This window comes from Loxodonta africana, chromosome 8 (genome assembly GCF_030014295.1).
Source record: "Loxodonta africana isolate mLoxAfr1 chromosome 8, mLoxAfr1.hap2, whole genome shotgun sequence".
NCBI classification, from domain to species: Eukaryota; Metazoa; Chordata; class Mammalia; order Proboscidea; family Elephantidae; genus Loxodonta; species Loxodonta africana.
Window position 1 is genome coordinate 15,359,552 of NC_087349.1, and position 20,714 is coordinate 15,380,265.

Below are 20,714 nucleotides of genomic sequence, written 5' to 3' on the forward strand. Positions count from 1 at the left end.
AAAGAGAAATTACAGCTCTATTACCAGGAGGAAACCCTGGTGGCATAGTGGTTAAGTGCTACAGCTGCTAACCAAAGGGTCGACAGTTCAAATCCACCAGGCACTCCTTGGAAACTCTATGGGGCAGTTCTACTCTCTCCTATCGGGTAGCTATGAGTCTGAATTGACTTGATGGCAATGTTTTATTATTATTATTATTATTATTATTATTATTATTATTATTATTATTATTATTATTATTATTATCAGGAGGGACCAGTCCCCAGAGAAGGGCATCATGCCTGGTAAAGTAGAGGGTCAGTGAAAAAGAGGAAGACCCTCAACAAGATGGATTGACACAGTGGCTGCAACGATGGGCTCAAACATAGCAACGACTGTGAGAATGATCCAGGACTGGGCAGCGTGTCATTCTGTCGTACATAGGGTCACTATGAGTCGGACAAACTTGATGGCACCCAACAACAACAATAACAAGCTCTGTGAAGTTACAAAGGAAAAAATAAGAAAGATTTTTGAGTCCACAGTAAAGGAACACCAGACTTGCCTCGGTTTTGATTTTTCTTAAGTTTGGCCAAACTGAATCATTTTTAAAACAGTTTTCTTTATTACGAATGTGTTATAATGCTCAGTTTCAGCAACTTAAAAAAACAATCCATTATCTTTGAAAATTTCAAATACTTAACAAAGCTATGTATTTTTTAAAACAAATGAACAAGATATTCATGGTTTTACTCCAGATCTTAACCTTGAAGAAACTTCAGAAGCTGTGGCTACCGGGGCAGATAGGAAAAAATCTCAAATTCTGCAAGTCTAACTGGCGGAAAGTATTACAAATACTGCCACCAGTGAGCAAACGGGGCCATTGCCCAGGCACCTCCTGTGAGGAGGGAAAGAGCAACGTCAAATGCACGGGGTTGCCGTGGTCCCCGGGGCGCAGGGAGCCAGTTCCATACCTTGTAGGAATTAGGTATATCTAAGTCACTTCATATAAGCAGGGAAACCCCCTGCTGTCAAGTCCACCCCGACTCACGGTGACCCTGTGGGTTACGGAGTTAGAGCTGCTCCATAGCGTCTTCTTGGCTGTAATTTTTATAAACACAGATCACCTGGCCTTTCTTCTGTGGCGCCACTGGGCGGATTTGAACCACCAACTTCTAGGTTAGCAGCTGAGAGCAAACTGTTTGCGCCACCCAGGGACCTTACTGCCATGGATTGAATTATGTCCCCCCAAAAATGTGTGTACAGGTTTGGCTGGGCCATGGTTCCCAGTATTGTGTGATTTTCCTCTGTGTTGTAAATCCTGCCTCTATCATGTTAATGAGGGAGGATGAGTAGCAGCTGTATTAGTGAGGCAGGACTCAGTCTACAAGATTGGATTGTGTTTTGAGGCAATCTCTTGAGATATAAAAGAAGCGTGCGGAGAGACAAGGGGATCTCAAACCACCAAGAAAGCAATGCTGGGAGCAGAGCACGTCCTCTGGACCCAGGGTCCCTGCGAGAAGAAGCTCCTAGCCCATGGGAACACTGACAAGAAGGCCGACAGAGAAAGCCTTCTCCTGGAGCTGACGCCCTGAATTTAGACTTCTAGCCTACTTTACTGCGGGAAAATAAACTTCTCTTTGTTAAAGCCATCCACTTGTGGTATTTCTGTTATAGCAGCACTAGATGACTAAGACATGGTCTAAAAAGACGAAGATAATTTAAGTAGAGGAAAAACAAAATAAACCTTGGGAGGCAGTCTTACTCGTAGTCTAGGTGACATTTCCGGCACTGCCATCTAGCTCCTGTCATTTATTCTCATGTGTCTGCCTCCCCCATACTAACCATAAGCTTAATGGCTCACTCTTGCGATTTCACTCCTCTTGTGGCTGGCTTAGTGTCCTGCTGGATGCTGCAGGTCCCCCCGGCCCAATTCCTTTCCAAGTACAAACCCACTCACACACAAAAATAAGTTGATTGAAGGAAAAACACTTACTTCTATTTCCATATGAATACAGCTGGCTAAACCGTCTCTGGCAATGCCTTCCACAGTGTCCCTATTTAGCCCATAACTGTGATTACCATAATTATACGTTAGAATGAACTTCCCCTGAAATGGGAAAAATACAGAGATTTTCATATCATAGCTGCCATAACGGAATTAAGATAAGTAAAATCATCCAATGCCTTGTTTTTAGATGATCCCCTAGGAATGACAAATATTAGCATGTATATGAGAATGGCAATGGGGTTATAAAACCCAGTATCAAACTGTGCAGAGAAATCCATTCAGAGTCCTTTGCTGACCAAAAACAAAGGGGGGCAGGCAGCTTATAATATCGTGTTGATAAAATATGAGAGTGAAACTGAAGTTTATGGGTTCGTGGTAGAACAGACCATTTCGGGTATTAACTCTCCCCGTTCTCATGCTTCCTCCTGCCCAACCTGCGCCACGCACCTTCTTTATTGGGAGAGCAAAACTTTTTTTTTTTAAAACAAATAGCTTGCACTTCGCCTCAGCCATTTTGGCTGTGCCAGAATACCAGGTAGCCCGGAAAAGGCATCCATTCCCCAAAGCCTTGGCATTCTGAGATAACCCATGAACAACAGGCCATTCCTGAAGGCCATGAATTACAGGGACACTCTAAAAGCATTGCTCCCTGAGATAAGCCCTGAAAAACAGTCCCATCCTGTGTTTCCCTATCAAAAAAAAATATTTAGAGATCACTTTTTATTAAAACTGCCCCACAGGCTATTGGACAGAATTGCTGTCGGCCCTCTGGTCATTTGAACTATAAATGCTGCCTTGGTTCTGTATCCTGGAAGTCCAGTTCTTCTGAAAATGGTACAAAAATGCCAGTGAAAACATAGCTCTAGAAATTGTGAGTATTTTTTGACAATATGATGTTGTTTTGAAACCACTAGGTCCAATCTAAATGGGGAGGCTAATGACGACAGAAGGAGTAGAAATGTGTACGGCTTTGACAAGTCTGGCTCCTCGCACACATGATTTTGACATAAATAACTATGTGAAGGTTCCCAGGGCTGCACTGGGTCCCATCTGGTGGCAGCAGCACTATCAAGAACGGCAGCAACGAAGGCCCCCTGGGCCTCAGAACTGACCCCAGATGCTCTGGAGTCCCTGAGGACAGGAGGGGTGTAACTGGGCAGGGTTGAGGTGTGGGGGACAACCAGGAGACAGGTGTCACTTGGGGTGGGGGGAGTCTGAGGGGGACGTGTCTGTTGTGGGTGATGAGGGAAACCCACACCCCATGATCAAGGGAACTTTGTGTTGTCATGTATTCCAAAACCTGAAAACCTCAACAATCAGTATCCTTCATAGTTTATGCCCTGGATGCTATACCTTCTTTGTTATTTGGAACAAATGCTGTGGCTCCCTTTATATGTACATATATACACACATGTATGACAGACAGACGGTAGGTAGGTACGTAGCTTTCTGAATCCTCTGTTTACCATGACTCACCCTGTTTTCAAAATGTATACCTCCATCCCTTTTCAAATATTTGAGTTTGTTTACTTGCATATGCAAACGTTGCCCTCTGAGAATCCCAAAAATATCATCTGGAAGGGTATGGAATATGGAGGAATCTTGGGGTTGTACTTATGTATATAGAAGAGAACCCCTTTAACTGATTTGTTCAGAGTTGAGGTGAAGTGGGACCCCAGCTCCTGGCTGGTGGTGGTCCTCTCATTTCTTCTTGCATGTAGATTTCTTAATAAATAACAACAATCTTATTTCAAAACGCTCCAAGTCTGTGGTCTTATTTCTGCAGAAGGGGTAGAGGATGTCTGGTGAGGGTCTGTGTGTCTGCAGGCATGGAGGGGGGTGTCTGATGGAGGAGGCGTGTGTGGATGGGCAGGTGTGCAGGTCCGTACCTGCCTGTCGGAGTGGGTGGGTGGGGCTGTCCACAGTAGGTGGAGGTGGGGAATGTGGGGTGTCCGTCCAGGGGGTCCTACAAGTGGGGCGTGCTGTCTGGGTGCGTGTTTTAGGCAGTGAAGGCTGAGCATGTGGGTGTGATGCGTGAAGCTGACAACGTGCCATGAGTTCATAATCTCAAATTCTGTCTCTTCATGAAGCCGTCTCAAGCTCACTGCAAAGAAAAGGAGATCGGAGACAAACTACAAGGTGAGGAAAATTACATTATGCCGAAATATTAGCAGGAATAGTAGACGTGAGTACTCCTCAAACATGCCAGGATTTTGTAGAGGAATAAAACTAAATATGGCCCCGAAGTACAGTCATTTCTTTGGCTAGGAACTGAACCAGACTTAACTCGATTACAGATACACTAAGGTAGGGAACACCAGAGGAGCAGACGACAGATGTACTGAGAACAGATGAACCAAACTGAGAAAATATGCTGCAGACTATAATCAGGGAAATTAATACGAATTTTGGGAACTAGTTGTCCTGCAAACTAAGAGACTGCTTCCTACTGATACCAAGATGACGCCTCAAATTGTTACCAAAGCTTTTAGAAATATGAAGTCCCAGAGTACTCTTAAGAAATTAAACTACTGACAAAATATAGCCCTGGGAGAGAAAAATATAAAGAATTTCCAAATTCTTTTGACAAGGTTAGGCGGAGAGCTGCCTAGGGATTCTAGAGCTTTCTCCCTCATCCCCAAAACACGCACCACGTGTAGTTGTGGAGTTGGTCATTCAAAGTCAAACACGTGTAAACTGCAGAGCCTTTGCTAATGTTCTACCATGATGTCCACTGAGGCATTGTCGGGGGAGAGGGGCAGGAAACGGGGGCACAGTCGGGGAGGGAGGAGAGGGTAGATGTAGCTATCCAGCATCACTGGTCAGATGGTGATCTTTCAAAAAGCGGAAACATAGATCAGTCCTGAATCTGGTCCATCAGTGGGCTTTGGGGGAAGGAAGTGGTATAGAACTCATTTGGTGCTGTTTCTAAAGGATGATGATAAACAGAAATAAGGCCCATGGTGGACAGAAAATAAAAAGGTCATTGACCCATGGAGCCCTGGTGGCACAATGGTTAAGAGCTTGGCTGCTAACTGAAAGGTTGATAGTTCAAATCCACCAGATACTCCTTGGAAACCCTGTGGGCAGTTCTACTCTGTCCTATAGGGCTGCTCTGAGTCGGAAGCAATGACGGCAGAAGGTACTCTTTCAGTTTAACTGGTCACGTGTGTATGTGTGTTGACATTAACATATACTTCCAACAAACAGGAAGCCCTGGTGGCATAGTGGTTAAGAGCTATGGCTGCTGACCAAAAGGTCAGCAGTTTGAATCCACCAGGCGTTCCTTGGAAACCATATGGGGCAGTTCTACTCTGTCCTGTCGGGTTGGATGAGTCGGAATCGACTTGAAGGCAACGGGTTTGGTTTTGGGTTTTCAACAAATAAAACAGCGACAAGGCTTGTAGGATACGCTCTGCATGCGAAGGCCTAGAGGGAACAGATAGTTTTTATGAAAACGAACTCAGAGACAAGGCTGTTGTATATCATTACCAACGACTTGATTATCAGGGTTTCAGTTAAAATAAAGCAAACAAAAAACTTAAATTGAGCAAGATTGCCCTGAGTTCCCACGAAATGGACCAGTGCAGGGTAGTTACCATCACCTAGTAAAGACGCTCTTTACTCCCTGTTTGTCGTACTGTGGTGGCTTGCGTGTTGCTATGATGCTGGAAGCTATGCTGTCAGTATTTCAAATGCCAGCAGGGTCACCCATGCTGGATAGGTTGCAGTGGAGGTTCCAGGCTAAGACAGACTAGGAAGAAAGGCCTGGCAATCTACTTCTGAAAGTCAGCCAATGAAAACCTTATGAATACTTATCATGTTTGGTAAAGTGGAGGGTAAGGGAAAAGGAGGGAGATCCTCAATGAGATAGATTAACATAATAGCCTGAACAATGGGTTCAAACATACCAGTGATCATGGAGATGGCGCAGGACCAAGCAACGTTTCATTCCAGTCACCGTAAGTCATAGCCGACGCAACAGCAACTAACAACAATGGGGAAGATACAGCCCTCAAAGAACTTAGGAAGCATCTCCGATATAACAGCAAGGGCTTCCATCTGCACTAACAGACTGCCTGGCCGCCCAGACTCAGGATCTAGGGCTTCCATCTGCACTAACGGACTGCCTGGCCGCCCAGACTCAGGATCTAGGGCTTCCATCTGCACTAACGGACTGCCTGGCCGCCCAGACTCAGGATCTAGGGCTTCCATCTGCACTAACGGACTGCCTGGCCGCCCAGACTCAGGATCTAGGGCTTTCATCTGCACTAACGGACTGCCTGGCCGCCCAGACTCAGGATCTAGGGCTTCCATCTGCACTAACGGACTGCCTGGCCGCCCAGACTCAGGATCTAGGGCTTTCATCTGCACTGACGGACTGCCTGGCCGCCCAGACTCAGGATCTAGGGCTTCCATCTGCACTGACGGACTGCCTGGCCGCCCAGACTCAGGATCTAGGGCTTCCATCTGCACTGACGGACTGCCTGGCCGCCGAGACTCAGGATCTAGGGCTTCCATCTGCACTGACGGACTGGCCGCCGAGACTCAGGATCTAGGGCTTTCATCTGCACTAACGGACTGCCTGGCCGCCCAGACTCAGGATCTAGGGCTTCCATCTGCACTAACGGACTGCCTGGCCGCCCAGACTCAGGATCTAGGGCTTCCATCTGCACTGACGGACTGCCTGGCCGCCGAGACTCAGGATCTAGGGCTTCCATCTGCACTAACAGACTGCCTGGCTGCCGAGACTCAGGATCTAGGGCTTCCATCTGCACTAACGGACTGCCTGGCCGCCCAGACTCAGGATCTAGGGCTTCCATCTGCATTAACGGACTGCCTGGCCGCCCAGACTCAGGATCTAGGGCTTCCATCTGCACTGACGGACTGCCTGGCCGCCGAGACTCAGGATCTAGGGCTTCCATCTGCACTGACGGACTGGCTGCCGAGACTCAGGATCTAGGGCTTCCATCTGCACTAACGGACTGGCCGCCGAGACTCAGGATCTAGGGCTTCCATCTGCACTAACGGACTGTCTGGCCGCCCAGACTCAGGATCTAGGGCTTCCATCTGCACTAACGGACTGCCTGGCCGCCCAGACTCAGGATCTAGGGCTTCCATCTGCACAAACGGACTGCCTGGCTGCCGAGACTCAGGATCTAGGGCTTCCATCTGCACTAACGGACTGCCTGGCTGCCGAGACTCAGGATCTAGGGCTTCCATCTGCATTAACGGACTGCCTGGCCGCCCAGACTCAGGATCTCTCAAACAGAACAGAACGTGTTTGACGGTGGAAGGCCACAGGTATATAAGTGTCCAGGACGAGCAGACTGAATGGGAAGCTCCACACCTACACCTGTGTTTGGGTCACCACAATTAGAAAACACCACAGATAACCAAGCGGAAGGACTACACTCTGGACAGAAAACCCACGTCCTACAACTGCTCAGTTCCAGCTTTGAGCATGAAGTCAGGTCTGGGGGGACTGTCTGTCTTGAGTGAAGCTGAATTAAATAACAGCAGAACCTGACCAACACAGACCACAAGAATTTTCACTGTGTTTTTAGTTCTAGTTCTTTAAAATGGCTATTCACTTGGTTTTCCTGGAAATTTACAATATTGTCTCCAAGATCAAAAATCGAGAAGCGTGTGAACAATGACATGTGAAGTGGCTTAGAAACACAACCCAGTAAGAACACAGCTCTCATAACCAATACAACACTTCATTTTTCTCTTTTGTATTTATCTCTATATTCTAATGTTCCTGCCAAAGAACATGAATTTCTTATGCACTAAAAACAAAGGAGGCCGTTCTTACCATGCTTAGCATTTCATCATAAACTTCCCGAGAGATAAAATGATAATCCACTCGATCCCCTTCTCCAAAGTAAGGAGGTCTTGTTGTGTGACAGGCCCTGAAAATATAAAATACACCATCGAGTCTATTTCTATTAGGTTGAAATTCAAAATGGAAAAGGTTTCAGTACAAATTGTGTTTTTTATGTATACCCAGTTGCTAAGCTCTACAGGGTTAATATAAATCTTGGATTATCAACAACACATTTTTACTCATTATTATCTATCGCACTTCTGAACCCCTTCTTCCACCAAAAGATAGCATTACTTTTAAAAGGATAACAACAGTCATTGCCCATGTTTTCCATCCAAGTGCTTTCTTGTTCTCTCTGGTCTCTGGCATTGTCCACATGCTTTCTTCCTCACCAGCCAACACCCTCCTTTGTCCTCCTCCACCTGGCCAGCCCACCTATCTTTCAGGTACTCAGTCCAAGTGTCCCCTCCTCTAAAAAGTCTTTCCTGACCCCCTGTGTCTGGGTCATGCACTTTCTCTTTACAAAACCACAGCCTCAGTGCATGCCACCAAGGGCATCCCAGTAACCGTGACCCCATCTCCACCACTGCTTGATGGCAAAGCTGTCCCATTCTGTATTGCTAACCAGCCACAAGTCAGCTCCGACTCATGGTGGCCCCATGGCTGTCAGACTGGAACTGTGCTCCACAGGGTTTTCAGTGGCTGGTTTTTTTGGAAGTAGATTGCCAGGCCTTTCTCTCAAGATGCCTCTGGGAGGACTCCAACCTCAACCTTTTAGTCAGCAGCCAAGCGTGGTGCATCCCTGTTTGCACCGCCCAGGGATTCTATGTACTGCTAGTGAGTGCTTCTCAGTACTGCGTATGGATGAACCTCTTGTTGGACTCCATGGTTCGACGCTGAACAGAACTCTCAGCTCAACTGAAGAGGCCTTTTCTGACCACTGGCAAAATAGCATACCACCCACCACCCCCGCTATTCCTCTCTGTCATTGGAACCAGCTCCTTAAAAATGCGTTTCCTCCCATGTTCTCCAGTAGAATATATACACCACAAGGGGGGACTTTACTTGTTCATCTTGTCCACAACAGCATTCCTAGTGCCTGGCACATAGTAGGCATTTGACAAACATTTGGAAAACGAATGAATAAATGAAACAACTGAAGCAGACAAACAGCTGCTATGACTCTGTTTTATAGATGACTATAAAAATCCACATGCCCAAGGTCACTCAGCAGGCCAGTGGTGGTCCTAGAGTTAGAATTCAGGGGTCTCAACTAGCCGGGGACTCTTGACTTCCTATGTACCATTCTGCCTTCTCCATGCTATATCCTGGAAATGCAACTTAATTTTTAGATTATCCTGTAGTTTTAAAACAAGGCAAAGGAATTGCTGGACACCTGACATATGATTTCATGTATTCCTCATGAAAACCCTGAGCTGAGGTATTATTTTTATTTTACAGATGAGGAAACTGAGGTGCAGAGGTTAAGCAATGCTAGTAAGTAGCAATGCCACTCTGTCGCTAAAATTAATTCTTTTTTTTAATATCACACTCGTTAAGAGAGTAAATTTGCAACATCACAAACTTCTCATTACAGAGTCAGAAACAAATAATTTTTTATAATTCATACCACTGTTCTCCTTCCCTTAGAGTCATGAATTCATTAGACTAGTAAATTTTAAGGACTAAACATTATATTTAAGGAGACCTGGTGGTACAATGGTTAAGCACTCTGTTGCTGAAGAAATGGCAGGTGGTTTGAACCCATCAAGGCTCTGCAGGAGAAAGAGCCGATGGTCTGCTCCCATAGAGACTGTTGTGTGCCATCGAGGCAATTCCGACTCAGAGCGACCCCATGTGGTAGAGTAAAACCGCCCCATAGGGTTTTCTTGGCTATAATCTTTATGAGAGTAAATTGCCAGGTCTTTCTCCCTTGGTGCTGCTGGGGGTTTGAACCACCAACTTGCGGTTAGCGGCCCGAGCTTAATCATTGTGTAACCAGGCTCCTTCCGTAAATATTCCAAAAACCAAACCCATTGCCATCGAGTCGATTCCGACTCATGACGATGCTATAGGACAGAGTAGAATTGCCCCATAGGATTTCCAAGGAGTGCCTGGAGGATTCGAACTGCTGACCTTTTGGTTTGCAGCTGTAGCTCTTAACCACTACACCACCAGGGTTTCCTCCATAAAGATTACAGCCAAGAAATTCCTGTGGGGCAGTTCTGCTCTAGGAAATGGGGTCGCTGTGAGTCCAAATTGACTTGATGGCACCACCACCACCAGCAGCAACATCACATTTAAATTGTATACTCAGGAAAGAGTAGATTCTAACAGAAGACTGTCAAAACCCGGTGACACATTTGTCGTTGGAGTGCGCTGGCATTTCTTCAGATGCCTGAGCAGAGACCTGGGACCCTCTGTCTGTCGGTGTCCCTGACAGTCAGAGGAGATAAATCAGTCCTTAGCACAGCCTTTTCACACTGCACTGAATTTACATTTCCCAACAAAGGGATTGAGCGGCAGGCGTTTTTTTCAGAACCGCTGAAAGGAAGACAAGTTGAAGAAGCAATCTGAAGCTTGCAGGCAGGTAAGTAAAGGGGTGGCTGCACAGATGTGGGAGATGTTGATGACAGACTCTGCTTCACACAGTGGGACCTTCTAATAAGAAGGACCTGAGGTGGCCGCAGTGTTGTGGATCCGTCATCCAGTTTTCACATAGAAAGCCAGTGGCTGTGTAGCATGCTGCCCAAATGGGAACATCTTAAAAAGGAAACACTTCATAGTGAAAGTAACATTTCACTACATGGGCTTAGGAGAAGGTGATGCCAAATTTTCAAAAAAGAAAGGGGCTGGGGCCATCATTTCCAATGTCCATCTCTCCCATCCCTCCTAAATGTAATATCCATTGCAATTTACATTTCTGTGAGCTTATTATTGATTAATTAGTTAACGAATGGTAAGTTAGTTAAATCATGGCTTTCAGTGGCAGCCATACCTCTTGTTGCTTCACTTGACAGACAAAAGAGCTGAGTCAGAGATGAGACTCAAGCTACAACACAGGTCCTCAAAGTCCACGGGGGAACTGGACCTCCTAAAGGCCTCAGTGGACCAACGCAGGGCTCCAAGGCCTGGCTACCTGCTGTCAGGGATACCAGCAAACCTAGTCCATGGAGAGGGGAGGAGGCAGGAAAGCAATCTGCAAAGCCAGGCCAAGTAATGGAATATTCAAAAAAAAATCCAGGCAAATGAAACAGGAAGAAAAGATGTCTAGGAAGAACTAGCAGATGGATGAGGAAGGAGAATTTCTCAGTGTGATTCAGAAGCACACAGCTTTAGAATCTCAGTTCTGGGCCAGACTGCATCCGGAAATAATGAACTTGTTACTGCAAATATTTAAGCAGAAGCTTGGCTGCGACTGCATTGAAATTCAAGCACATTCCAGCATGCCATAGCGTTAGTGAACGAATTCCTTCACTGGGGACCCACAAACACCCCAGGAATTCCTAGGGCACTTGGTAAAAAAAAAAAAAAAATGGTAGGTAAGTTAAATTGGTCCTAATGTCTGATGCAAATATATGTCAACAAATTGCTGGGTACAATTTAAGGGATCATGAAAACAGGAGTTCCACCACATACTGAGGCTGAATGTCAATTTCCACAAAGCCACAACTTATTCCCTTTCTGGTAACCACACACCACGTTCCTAGTTCTTCCCATCATCATCCATCGCCCTGTTCTAGCTGGCTTCCTTGTCTCCATCCAGCCTTCACTCCCTCAAGCCCCTTCCCACACCGCAGCCAGGTGAGCCCTCTGAAACATACCTCTGAGTATGCTGCGCCCTGGCTCGGAAGCCCTTTATGATCAGACAGACCCCTGTCTATCTTTCCAGCCTCACCGCTGCTAACTCCCTTCACACTTTAAGCTGAGCCATCCTGCAACGTGTACTTTCAATTAATGGGATGTGCCTGTTGTCTTCTCTACCTGGAACACACCACCTTGGGCTCCATACCTCCATTCCTCTTGGCTTCCTCCATCACATAGATCTTCACTTCCCCGAACACAACACTCACCAAACTATCGCCCAAGGTGGCATTTACTTGTCTAAATGCCCGGTTAGGCCAGGAGCTGCCGGGAGGACAAGCCCTGTGTCTGTCTGTCTCACAGTCTGTCTCATCACCAGCTCAAGGCATATGACTGGCACGCCATCAGTGCTGATTAAATGGAGAGGCACCATCCTACTAGTAGGTAACATCTGCAGAAACTGACATAGTAGATCAGTCTGCATTTGGTATCTGCAGCTCAGACCATCCCTTTTAGCTAAATAGCTGTGGTCTTTCACTTGGCTATATTATATTGCTAAAAATTAAAAATAAATAGGGCAGCTCCTGTCTGGAGGGGAGATAAGAAGGGAGAGGGGGACAGAAGCTGGCTGAATGAAAAAAAAAAAAATGGACACAGGAAATACAGGGTGGAGAGAAGCAGTGTGCTGTCCCATTAGTGGGAGAGCAACTAGGAGTACCTAGCAAGGTGAATACAAATTTTTGTATGAGAGACTGACTGGATCTGTGAACTTTCAATTAAAGCACACACAAAAAAAGGAAAAAACAAACAAAACTTTTAAAATACACACACACATTTCATAGTCAACATCATGAGGAAACTATGAAAATAGAGATTGCTGCCTGGTGCAGACAGCTAACAAATACCACTGCTAAACAAAAGGTTAGAGGTTCCCGTCCACCCAGAAGCACCTTGGAAGAAAGGTCTGGAGAGCTATTTATGAAAAATTAACCGCTGAAGACACCAGGGATTACAGTTCTACTCTGACACTTAAGGGTTTGCCATGAGTCAAAATCAACTCAACACCAACTGTCGGTGGCACGGTGGATCCAGGCGAGAACGTGGGGGCAAACTGGATCAGAATCATGACAATAAATCAATAGACACCTCCCAAACTCTTATTACCAAGTGTGCCTCCACAGCGACATATAAGAAGAACTGGGCTACCAACCGTCCCCAGCACCGCTGGCGCACAGAGAGGTGAAAGAAGTTCTAACTAGAAAGGCTTGGTACCTCGAAGTCACTCTGGTTTGCAGAACCATTCCAGATTCATTCATTAGCGCAAGAGTCAGGATATTTCTGGAACACCGCAATCCTTTTGTCCTAGTTTGGCCTTCAAATCTTTGTGTTAAATTTACCTTCTGAAACACGCTCGGTAGCCCCGTATGAGCATAATAGCACTCTATTCTTTTTTATTCTAATATTAAGTTTTAATTTATTTGTATTACTTCAGGCTGTTTAAAATATTTTAATCAGCAAGTAATTATACAACATTTGTATCCTAGAGTCATAGGCATGAGGAATGTAATTTTAGAACCCTAAACAAATGGACCTGTTTAAAATAGTATTTACATTGTTTGAATACGTATAGCTTAAGGGAAGGGATTTCTTTGTGATTGCATTAGAAAATAATTTGCATTTCGTTTTTGTGCTTTACTGTATGTATATCTTTGCAGTTATACCCTCGGCTCACCAACACAGGCTACTAATCTAAAAGCAATTTCTTTGCTAGACATAAAGAATGAAAGAGGAAACCAATGTAAGAGACCATGGTGACAATTCTAGATCTGATTCTCAGAACCTGTGAAGAGTCTACACAGGCAGATGAAGGTTATTTTGGATGGTTCTGGTTTTTCTGCTATTTTCCCCTATTTTAACCAGGTTAGTAGGGTATCAGTTCTCTGGGGGGTGCAAACAGCTTGCACTCAGCAGCTAACCTAAAGGTGGGCAGTTGGAAGCCACCCGGCCAGTGGCACAGCAAAAGAAAGACTTGGTGATCTGCTTCAGTAAAGGTTATTGTTAGGTGCCACTGAGTTGATTCCAACAGAATAGAACTGCCCCATGGGGTTTTCTTGGCTGTAATCTTTACAGAAGTAGATTGCCAGAGGTCTTTCTCCCACAGAGTCGCTGGGTGGGCTTGAACTGCTGACCTTTCAGTTAGCAGCCAAGCACTTAACCATATTGTGCTACCATAGCTCCTTCGGTAAAGATTACAGCCAAAGAAAACCCTATGGAACAGTTCTACTCTGTAACACATGGGGTTGTCATGAGTCAGAATCGACTCTACGGTAGGGTTTGGCTTTTATTAGGGAATCACTCAGCAAAATATTTGCTCCAGAAAACCCAAAGTACATTGGATGCTCACCTGGGGGAAAGGAAAGAAAAATCACTTGCTGCCCCTCCATTTTCTTTCCTCCTGAAATATGCCACCAAAAGGGAAGACCTGCCTGGAGTCAAGGAAGCTGCCATGCTGTCAGTGAGAGTTCTAGGCAGGGACTGAGAGGGGCTGTCACTGGTACAGACCTGTCTGTCACACATCACAACACTGTGATGTACTTGTCACACCGTGTGGCAACACAATTACACTGAATAAAAAAGCTGAGCATTTTCAAACCCTGGAGAGCGACTGGGCTGGTGCTGAGTGAAGTTAAACATCTGGAGGATTAGTCAAAGAACAGTGCAATAAATGGCAAAGAAGCAGGTAAACTCGCTGTGGAAAAGGTGTAGAACGGCATGGATGAGCCATGGGGGGCGAGGGGGCCCTGCTGGGTGCTTATAGTCTGGTTCACAAAAGACAACGTAATTTATTTTTTCTAGATCTTTTTTAAGTTCTTCTATTATTGGGGGTGCCCTTTAGCAATCATCATTACCACATCGATTTGAACAGCACAAGAATCAAGATACCAAATCACTCCAAAACCATTAAGTACATCGACCCGAGGTTATCCATGATTGACCTTCAAGGACAAAAAGTGTCATGGCGCTCTGTCCTTATCAAGAGTTAGTGTCCATTGACCATTCAACTTGCTTACCACTGGTAGCTCTGCTGTAAAATGTAACTTAATTGTTAAGTTGTTTTATGCCTTTTTGAACTTGCTTAAACAGCCCAAATCAGCAATATGAGACCGTACAGGCTTATAAGCCAATAAACGACTTACCCATATCTGAAGTAGGCATTAAACTGTCTGCAGAGGCGGTGGGCAAGTTCTCGTTTCCCACAAGCTTGAGGACCAGCCAGTATCAGCATGGGATAGGGAGCATCCAGGCTAGGCAGGGTGCTACAACACAGGTCCAGAGGCAATTAGTGCGCTAGGGCAGGCAGACACCCAGGGCACAAACTACATCCAACACGTGAAGTTCCTATGTCGCGTCATAATGAACTCAGTGAAATCATTGCTTGTTATATGCAGACACTGTACAGAAGGATAGTCCTGCCTTCTGAAAACAACTTGATTATAATACATTAAAAGTAAACTTCACAGCAATCCACTGCCGTCCAGTCCATTCCGACTCATAGCGACCCTATAGGACAGCGTAGAGCTGCCCCATAGGGTTTCCAAAGCTGTGACCTTTACGGAAGCAGACTGCCACATCTTCCTCCCCCGGAGCAGCTGGTGGGTTCGAGCTGCAGACCTTCCGGTTAGCGGCCGAGTGCTTAACCACTGTACCACCAGGACTCCCTCATTCATAGAGAAGGTAAAATTCAAGTATAGATAAATTTACTTCAACGAGATTTTAAAAAAGGAAAAATGTGGTAAGATATAGTCTTGATAGCTAAAGTAATCCCCCAGGAACTTGAAAAATGAAAGAAATAAGACTGCCTTTATCATCCACACTTACTGGATTAAAATAGATATGAAAACTTACCCGTAATATCTAAAATTTACCTGAGCAATGACTATGTGCCAGGCATTGCTCTAGGAGTCTCATATTGCCTCGTTTAATTAGCACAAGAAGCTTCTGAAGCTGTGTCTATTACTATCCCCATTTAGCACATGACGACGTTGAAGTGCACAATGATAATTAACTTATCAGAGGCACAGCTAGTAATAAGAGCTGATTTATGAACCGGTCATGGCTTCCAGGCCTGAAAGACTGGACTCAAGAATGAATAGATTAGTGAAAGGTCCTGCAACAGGTTGGACTGACTGATGAGTCTGGACCCCACTCATGATAAAAATGATAGAAATATAGAATAAAATGTAATGTTTTCTAAAAATACATGCTGAGATGTGGATTCTGTGAAGAGGGGGGCAGTGGCAGTGTAGTTTTTCAACCTCTCTGAATACCTGCATAAAAACAAAAGCCCATGGAAAACATTTCTAACAAAGCCAGGTGAAAAGGTATCTCCAGGAACCCTAAAATACAAATGAGGGGGGTGGGAGGAGAATCATCAAAACGTCAATATTTGCATGACATTGGAGTCTGAACAGGAGGAGAAAGAAAACAATGGGGCAGTATCTGACAGACCACAGAACAAGGGAACCCCAAAATAGCCAATGGGTTTTCACTGGAAAGCAAGCAGGCTAGAACTAGGAAGTGTTTTGCACCCTCCAATACTGGGTGAGTTCAAGAGGCCCAGGAAAAGGACTGAATTCTCAAAACAGAGCCACCAAAGCTTGCTTCTGAAAACCGAGATCCACATTAAGGAGAAACCGAGGAATCAAAATTGAGCAGAAGAGGATCCACAGAGACAAAGAAGAGAGGAAGGTGTAGATTAAAGGGGGGAGATGAACAGAGACAGAAATTTCAGAAAGCAAGCCACCACATTTTTGAGCACTGCACAAAATCAACAGAAGAAAACGATACAAGGCATTAAAAAAAAACAACAATATAAATTAGAATTAGAAACACTCAGAAATGACGAGGCAGAACTCAGGAAAGAATTAGAAATACAACAGAAAAAAGTCATTTCAGAAATGTAGGCTAAACTAGAAAGAAAGTAAAAGAGAATAAACACCATGTATAATGCCTTAAGAGAAATAGGTTAAAAGTTTTTCTTCATTATAAAGAAGACCCACTCAAATGTGACCAACTGGCTTTTGACAAAGGTGTAAAAACAATTCAACAAAAGGTACTGGAGCAATTGGACATCCCTAGGCAAAAAAAAAAAAATGGACCTCAACCTAAACCTTGTCATGCCAGATAGCAAGGACACTATCAATGACTTCCAGGCCACAGTCAAGGTACTGCCAAGTCATTTTTTTTTTCAGTGAAAATATACACAGCAAAGGATACACCATCTCAGTAAATTCTACATATACAATTCAGTGACATTCTTGACATTCTTCAAATTATATAACCATTCTCACTATCCTTTTCCAACTTTTTCCACCACCATTAACATAAACTCACTGCCCTCCAAGCGCATCTAACCTTTCGAGATGCTGTTCTCAATTTGTTGCTACACAGATAAATCTTTGCAAGAGCACAGTGCTCAAGGCACACATACTTTGCTAATTAAGCTAAACTGTTGCTTGGCTCAAAGTAGAACTCCAGGAAAAGTTTTGGTTTGAGCTTTAAGGTTTAAAGATTATCTCAGGGCAATAGTTTCAGGGGTCTGTCCAGCCTGAATGGTTCCAGAAGGTCTGGATTCCATTAAGGATTGGAAATTCTGCTCTATTTTTTCCCCCCTTTTGATCAGGATTCTTCTGTAGAATCTTAAATCAAAACATTCAGTAATGGTAGATGGTGCCACATCATTTTAATATTGACCCTTCCCCTGGTCATGCCCAGAGAGGGACAGTGATTTCCCAATAATGCAGCTTAAAAGGCCAGAGGCCCAAGAATCAGGGGTGCTCTCGAAGTCTGCTTTCTGTTGCTTCCAGAGAGCTCTGCACTGCTCAGAGAGGGAAGAGCAATGGCAGAACTGCACACTAGCTCTTGATTCTGTCTCCATGAGTTTTCCGCAGTGAATGCTGTTCCCTCCTGGAGCATCCTGGGCTGCTTGGCCATTTGCTCTTGTTTGCCTGGCAGCCAGAAATGATCAAGAAATACATGTTCATCAAACGTTGCTGCAATCTTCTTCGATACATATTTTTTAGATAGATATGCCCTAAAGCATGAAAAAGCTAGCAATCTCATCAACCAGGAACAAAACACAATGAGGACCTAAATGCCCTTCTTTTAAATCAAATGTGCTTGTCCAGATGTATGCAAATGAATGATAAATCCTTTCACCTAGAGGGCTACCATAAACATATAAAACTGTCAATGTCTACTTTATTAGATTATATGTAAAAATCATGTCCTAGGATGCAAAATGAAACATTTAGCTCACTGTGGGAAACCAACCATGGAGCAAATACCACATGGAGAAGCCATTTATTCCAAGAGATTTTACAAGTATTTTTAAGACGTCTTTGGGTATTAATAGAATTTCTGCTTTATACTTATAAAGGGACATCTGCTCCAACAGATTGTTTAAAAAGAAATGGAGAAATCCTGGTAAATCTGTCTTCGAACTTAGAGGTGAGAGACTCTATCCTCAACCAAGTTGGGTGGCTCCCCACTGCTGGGTTGATTACAATGCAGTACAAAAGACAACTTCAGGTTTCCCTGAGGCTAACGGTCTTCCTTCTAGGGACTTCCTAATGGTCTGAATTCATGGAAGGCTCTTTGGTAGGGGTATTTACCATTCGCTCACAGCTAAAGAAAAATTTACCATGGATATAAACCACCACAATTCTCTGTTAATGAGGCAAAGGTCTGTGGTTCTGTCCTATGACAGAAAAGTTAACAAATTTTTTTTGTCCCACCGTTGTATGTCACAGGCTAGGCACCAGACAAGGGGCCAGGGGAGAGGGTGAAGATGCATCAACTTATCGCCACTCTTAGGAAACCCACACCCAAGTCAGCAGTCTAGCATGTGATAATAACACACTGTAACCGAGATAACACAGTCTGTCAAATAAAGACCTGGGCCTTTCTCTTGGACCAAAAAAAAAAACAACAAATCTGTTGCCATCGAGTCAATTCCAAATCATAGCAACCCTATAGGACAGAGTAGAACTGCCCCATAAAGTTTTCAAGGAGCTGCTGGTGGACTTGAACTGCCGACCTTTTGGTTAGCAGTAGAACTTTTAACCACTGCGCCACCAGGAAGACCAGAAAGCAGCATTTATGGGAAATGAATGTGTCACAAGATCCACCACTGGGAAAATGATGAGATTGTCTTCTGCTTGCCCACTCTGAGTTCCACCCTGGGGATTCCTCATAAATACCTGTCAAAAATTCTCTGTGGCTGCATCATGCTGTTTACAACATGGGTCAGGTGATCTTGAGCAGCGATCACTTCCGGGGGAGGGTCATACTTATTCACTGCCGAAACCTTGTCCAGAATTACAAGTGTAAAAAGAAACAAGTTTAATTTCTTAAAAGAAGACAAGGTTTAGGTTTTCTGTAATGAAATATTTCAAACATGCAAGAGGGTTTTAGAAAATAATTTAAAATGTCCAGGAATGTCTAGGTCCTGTCTTCACATCAGTCTAACATTCCTAAACATAAATCATGAGCCCCTTGATCCCCTATTTCTTTATATTTCTTGGTTTAGGAGGGAAAAACACAAGAAACTGCTAAAGTCCACAGGTACTTTTAATATAAACTTCCAACTTTTAGTATGAGAAGAAAGAACAAAATTCATGGTTCTAAATTTCAGGGAGTTGATACCGCTGATTTTTTTCTCTTGCCAATTCACCAAGAACTATTCTCGTTATTTCAAATTCTGCAAAAACTTCCACCTCTTTGAGCATAGCTTTCTCCATTCAAGGATCTGGGCTCTTCCCTCATAACATACCGTTCCTTCATCCCCTTCTCTTTGTTACCCCTCTAAATACATCATCCTCATCTACCACACCTTTACTGAATACCTGGCTTTTCAATGTTATTCCCCTTGCAAAATGCTAAGGGAAAAGAGAAATCTAATAAGTGACTTTGAGCGTGAGAATAATAACAGACTTGCTAGTATCTGTAACTATTTTTAACTAAGATTTCAGAAAGGCATTTATGAGATGGGATTTCTGCCTCTAAAAAAAAAAAAAATTTTTTTTTTTTTTTTTTTTACATATTTATAGGTTTTCATCCCTGCTCTCAAATTTGCATCCAGTCTAAGAAAGTCCTCACTAGTGGAGATTTCAGCTGTCCTCAGTCCCTAAAACAAGACGACACAGCCACCTGAGGCAATGGGGCGGGGGTGCAGGTGCTTGCATTTCAGATCTAGTTACTCTGGGATTGTATGACCAGATGAGTTGTTATTTTAAAGAGCAAAATTAAGGATTTAAAATATCAGAGTAGTGGGTTATCCAAGTCTCTTTGGATTGTATGGCAGAATGACATTATAATACATTTTATTATTAGATGAATTTTGAAAGTGATACAAAATCATACACCTTCCAAATATAATAGTTATCCAAATAATCTACCATAATGCTGCCAGCCCACAGAAATGGAGCAAGCATTGCTTCTGGTCCCCACCACCAGTCTCTTTACTTCACAGCAGAGCTTTCACTCATTCGTGTGGATGGTCAGCTCTGCAGAGGGCTCAGCTCATAAAGGGTTAAATGCAGAGATCCCAATGAGGACACATTCTCTAAATAAAAAACAAACTTACAGGTGGTTATGTGTCCCATTTATTTATGATATTAGTCCTGCATCAGGCAGCATGAGTTTTTTAACAAATTAATCCCTAAACATATGAAATGATGTGATTACATACCTTTTCTTCCACTTTAATCTTCTTGTGATCTAATTCGGTTAACCGTAGCAGCATAAAAATTACGAAGAGCCAGTAATCAGATTTTTCCTGATTAAAATATCAGGAAGATGATTCCATTACTTTCCTTTTCCCAAATAAACAAGCACCAGCATCCCAAGTTCATGAGCTTAGGTCTCCCACTTGCTACCCATTCTGTTCACGCACATGTGTCCGGTCTACACCTCTGGCATTGTTCAATCTCCAATGGACAAGGACACTGGTCTACCATCTCTCCTACAGTCTGCAGTTCACAAATGACCAGGCAGAGCAGTTACACGGAGATTCAATTGCCAGGTTTA

The 20,714-nt window shown here is 44.1% G+C and overlaps 1 protein-coding gene across 1 annotated transcript in view; it reads right to left on the bottom strand.

Moving 5' to 3' along the window:
- Nucleotides 1-20,714, bottom strand: part of LRGUK (leucine rich repeats and guanylate kinase domain containing) — an 89,636-nt gene that overhangs the window by 11,456 nt on the left and 57,466 nt on the right. The window contains exons 10-14 of the mRNA XM_064290369.1: nucleotides 20,377-20,463; nucleotides 18,887-18,993; nucleotides 14,822-14,941; nucleotides 7,809-7,905; nucleotides 1,976-2,089 (exon numbers count right to left, since the gene is read on the bottom strand). Coding sequence (XP_064146439.1) covers nucleotides 1,976-2,089; nucleotides 7,809-7,905; nucleotides 14,822-14,941; nucleotides 18,887-18,993; nucleotides 20,377-20,463 — 525 coding nt within the window. The remainder of the gene's footprint in view (nucleotides 1-1,975; nucleotides 2,090-7,808; nucleotides 7,906-14,821; nucleotides 14,942-18,886; nucleotides 18,994-20,376; nucleotides 20,464-20,714) is intronic.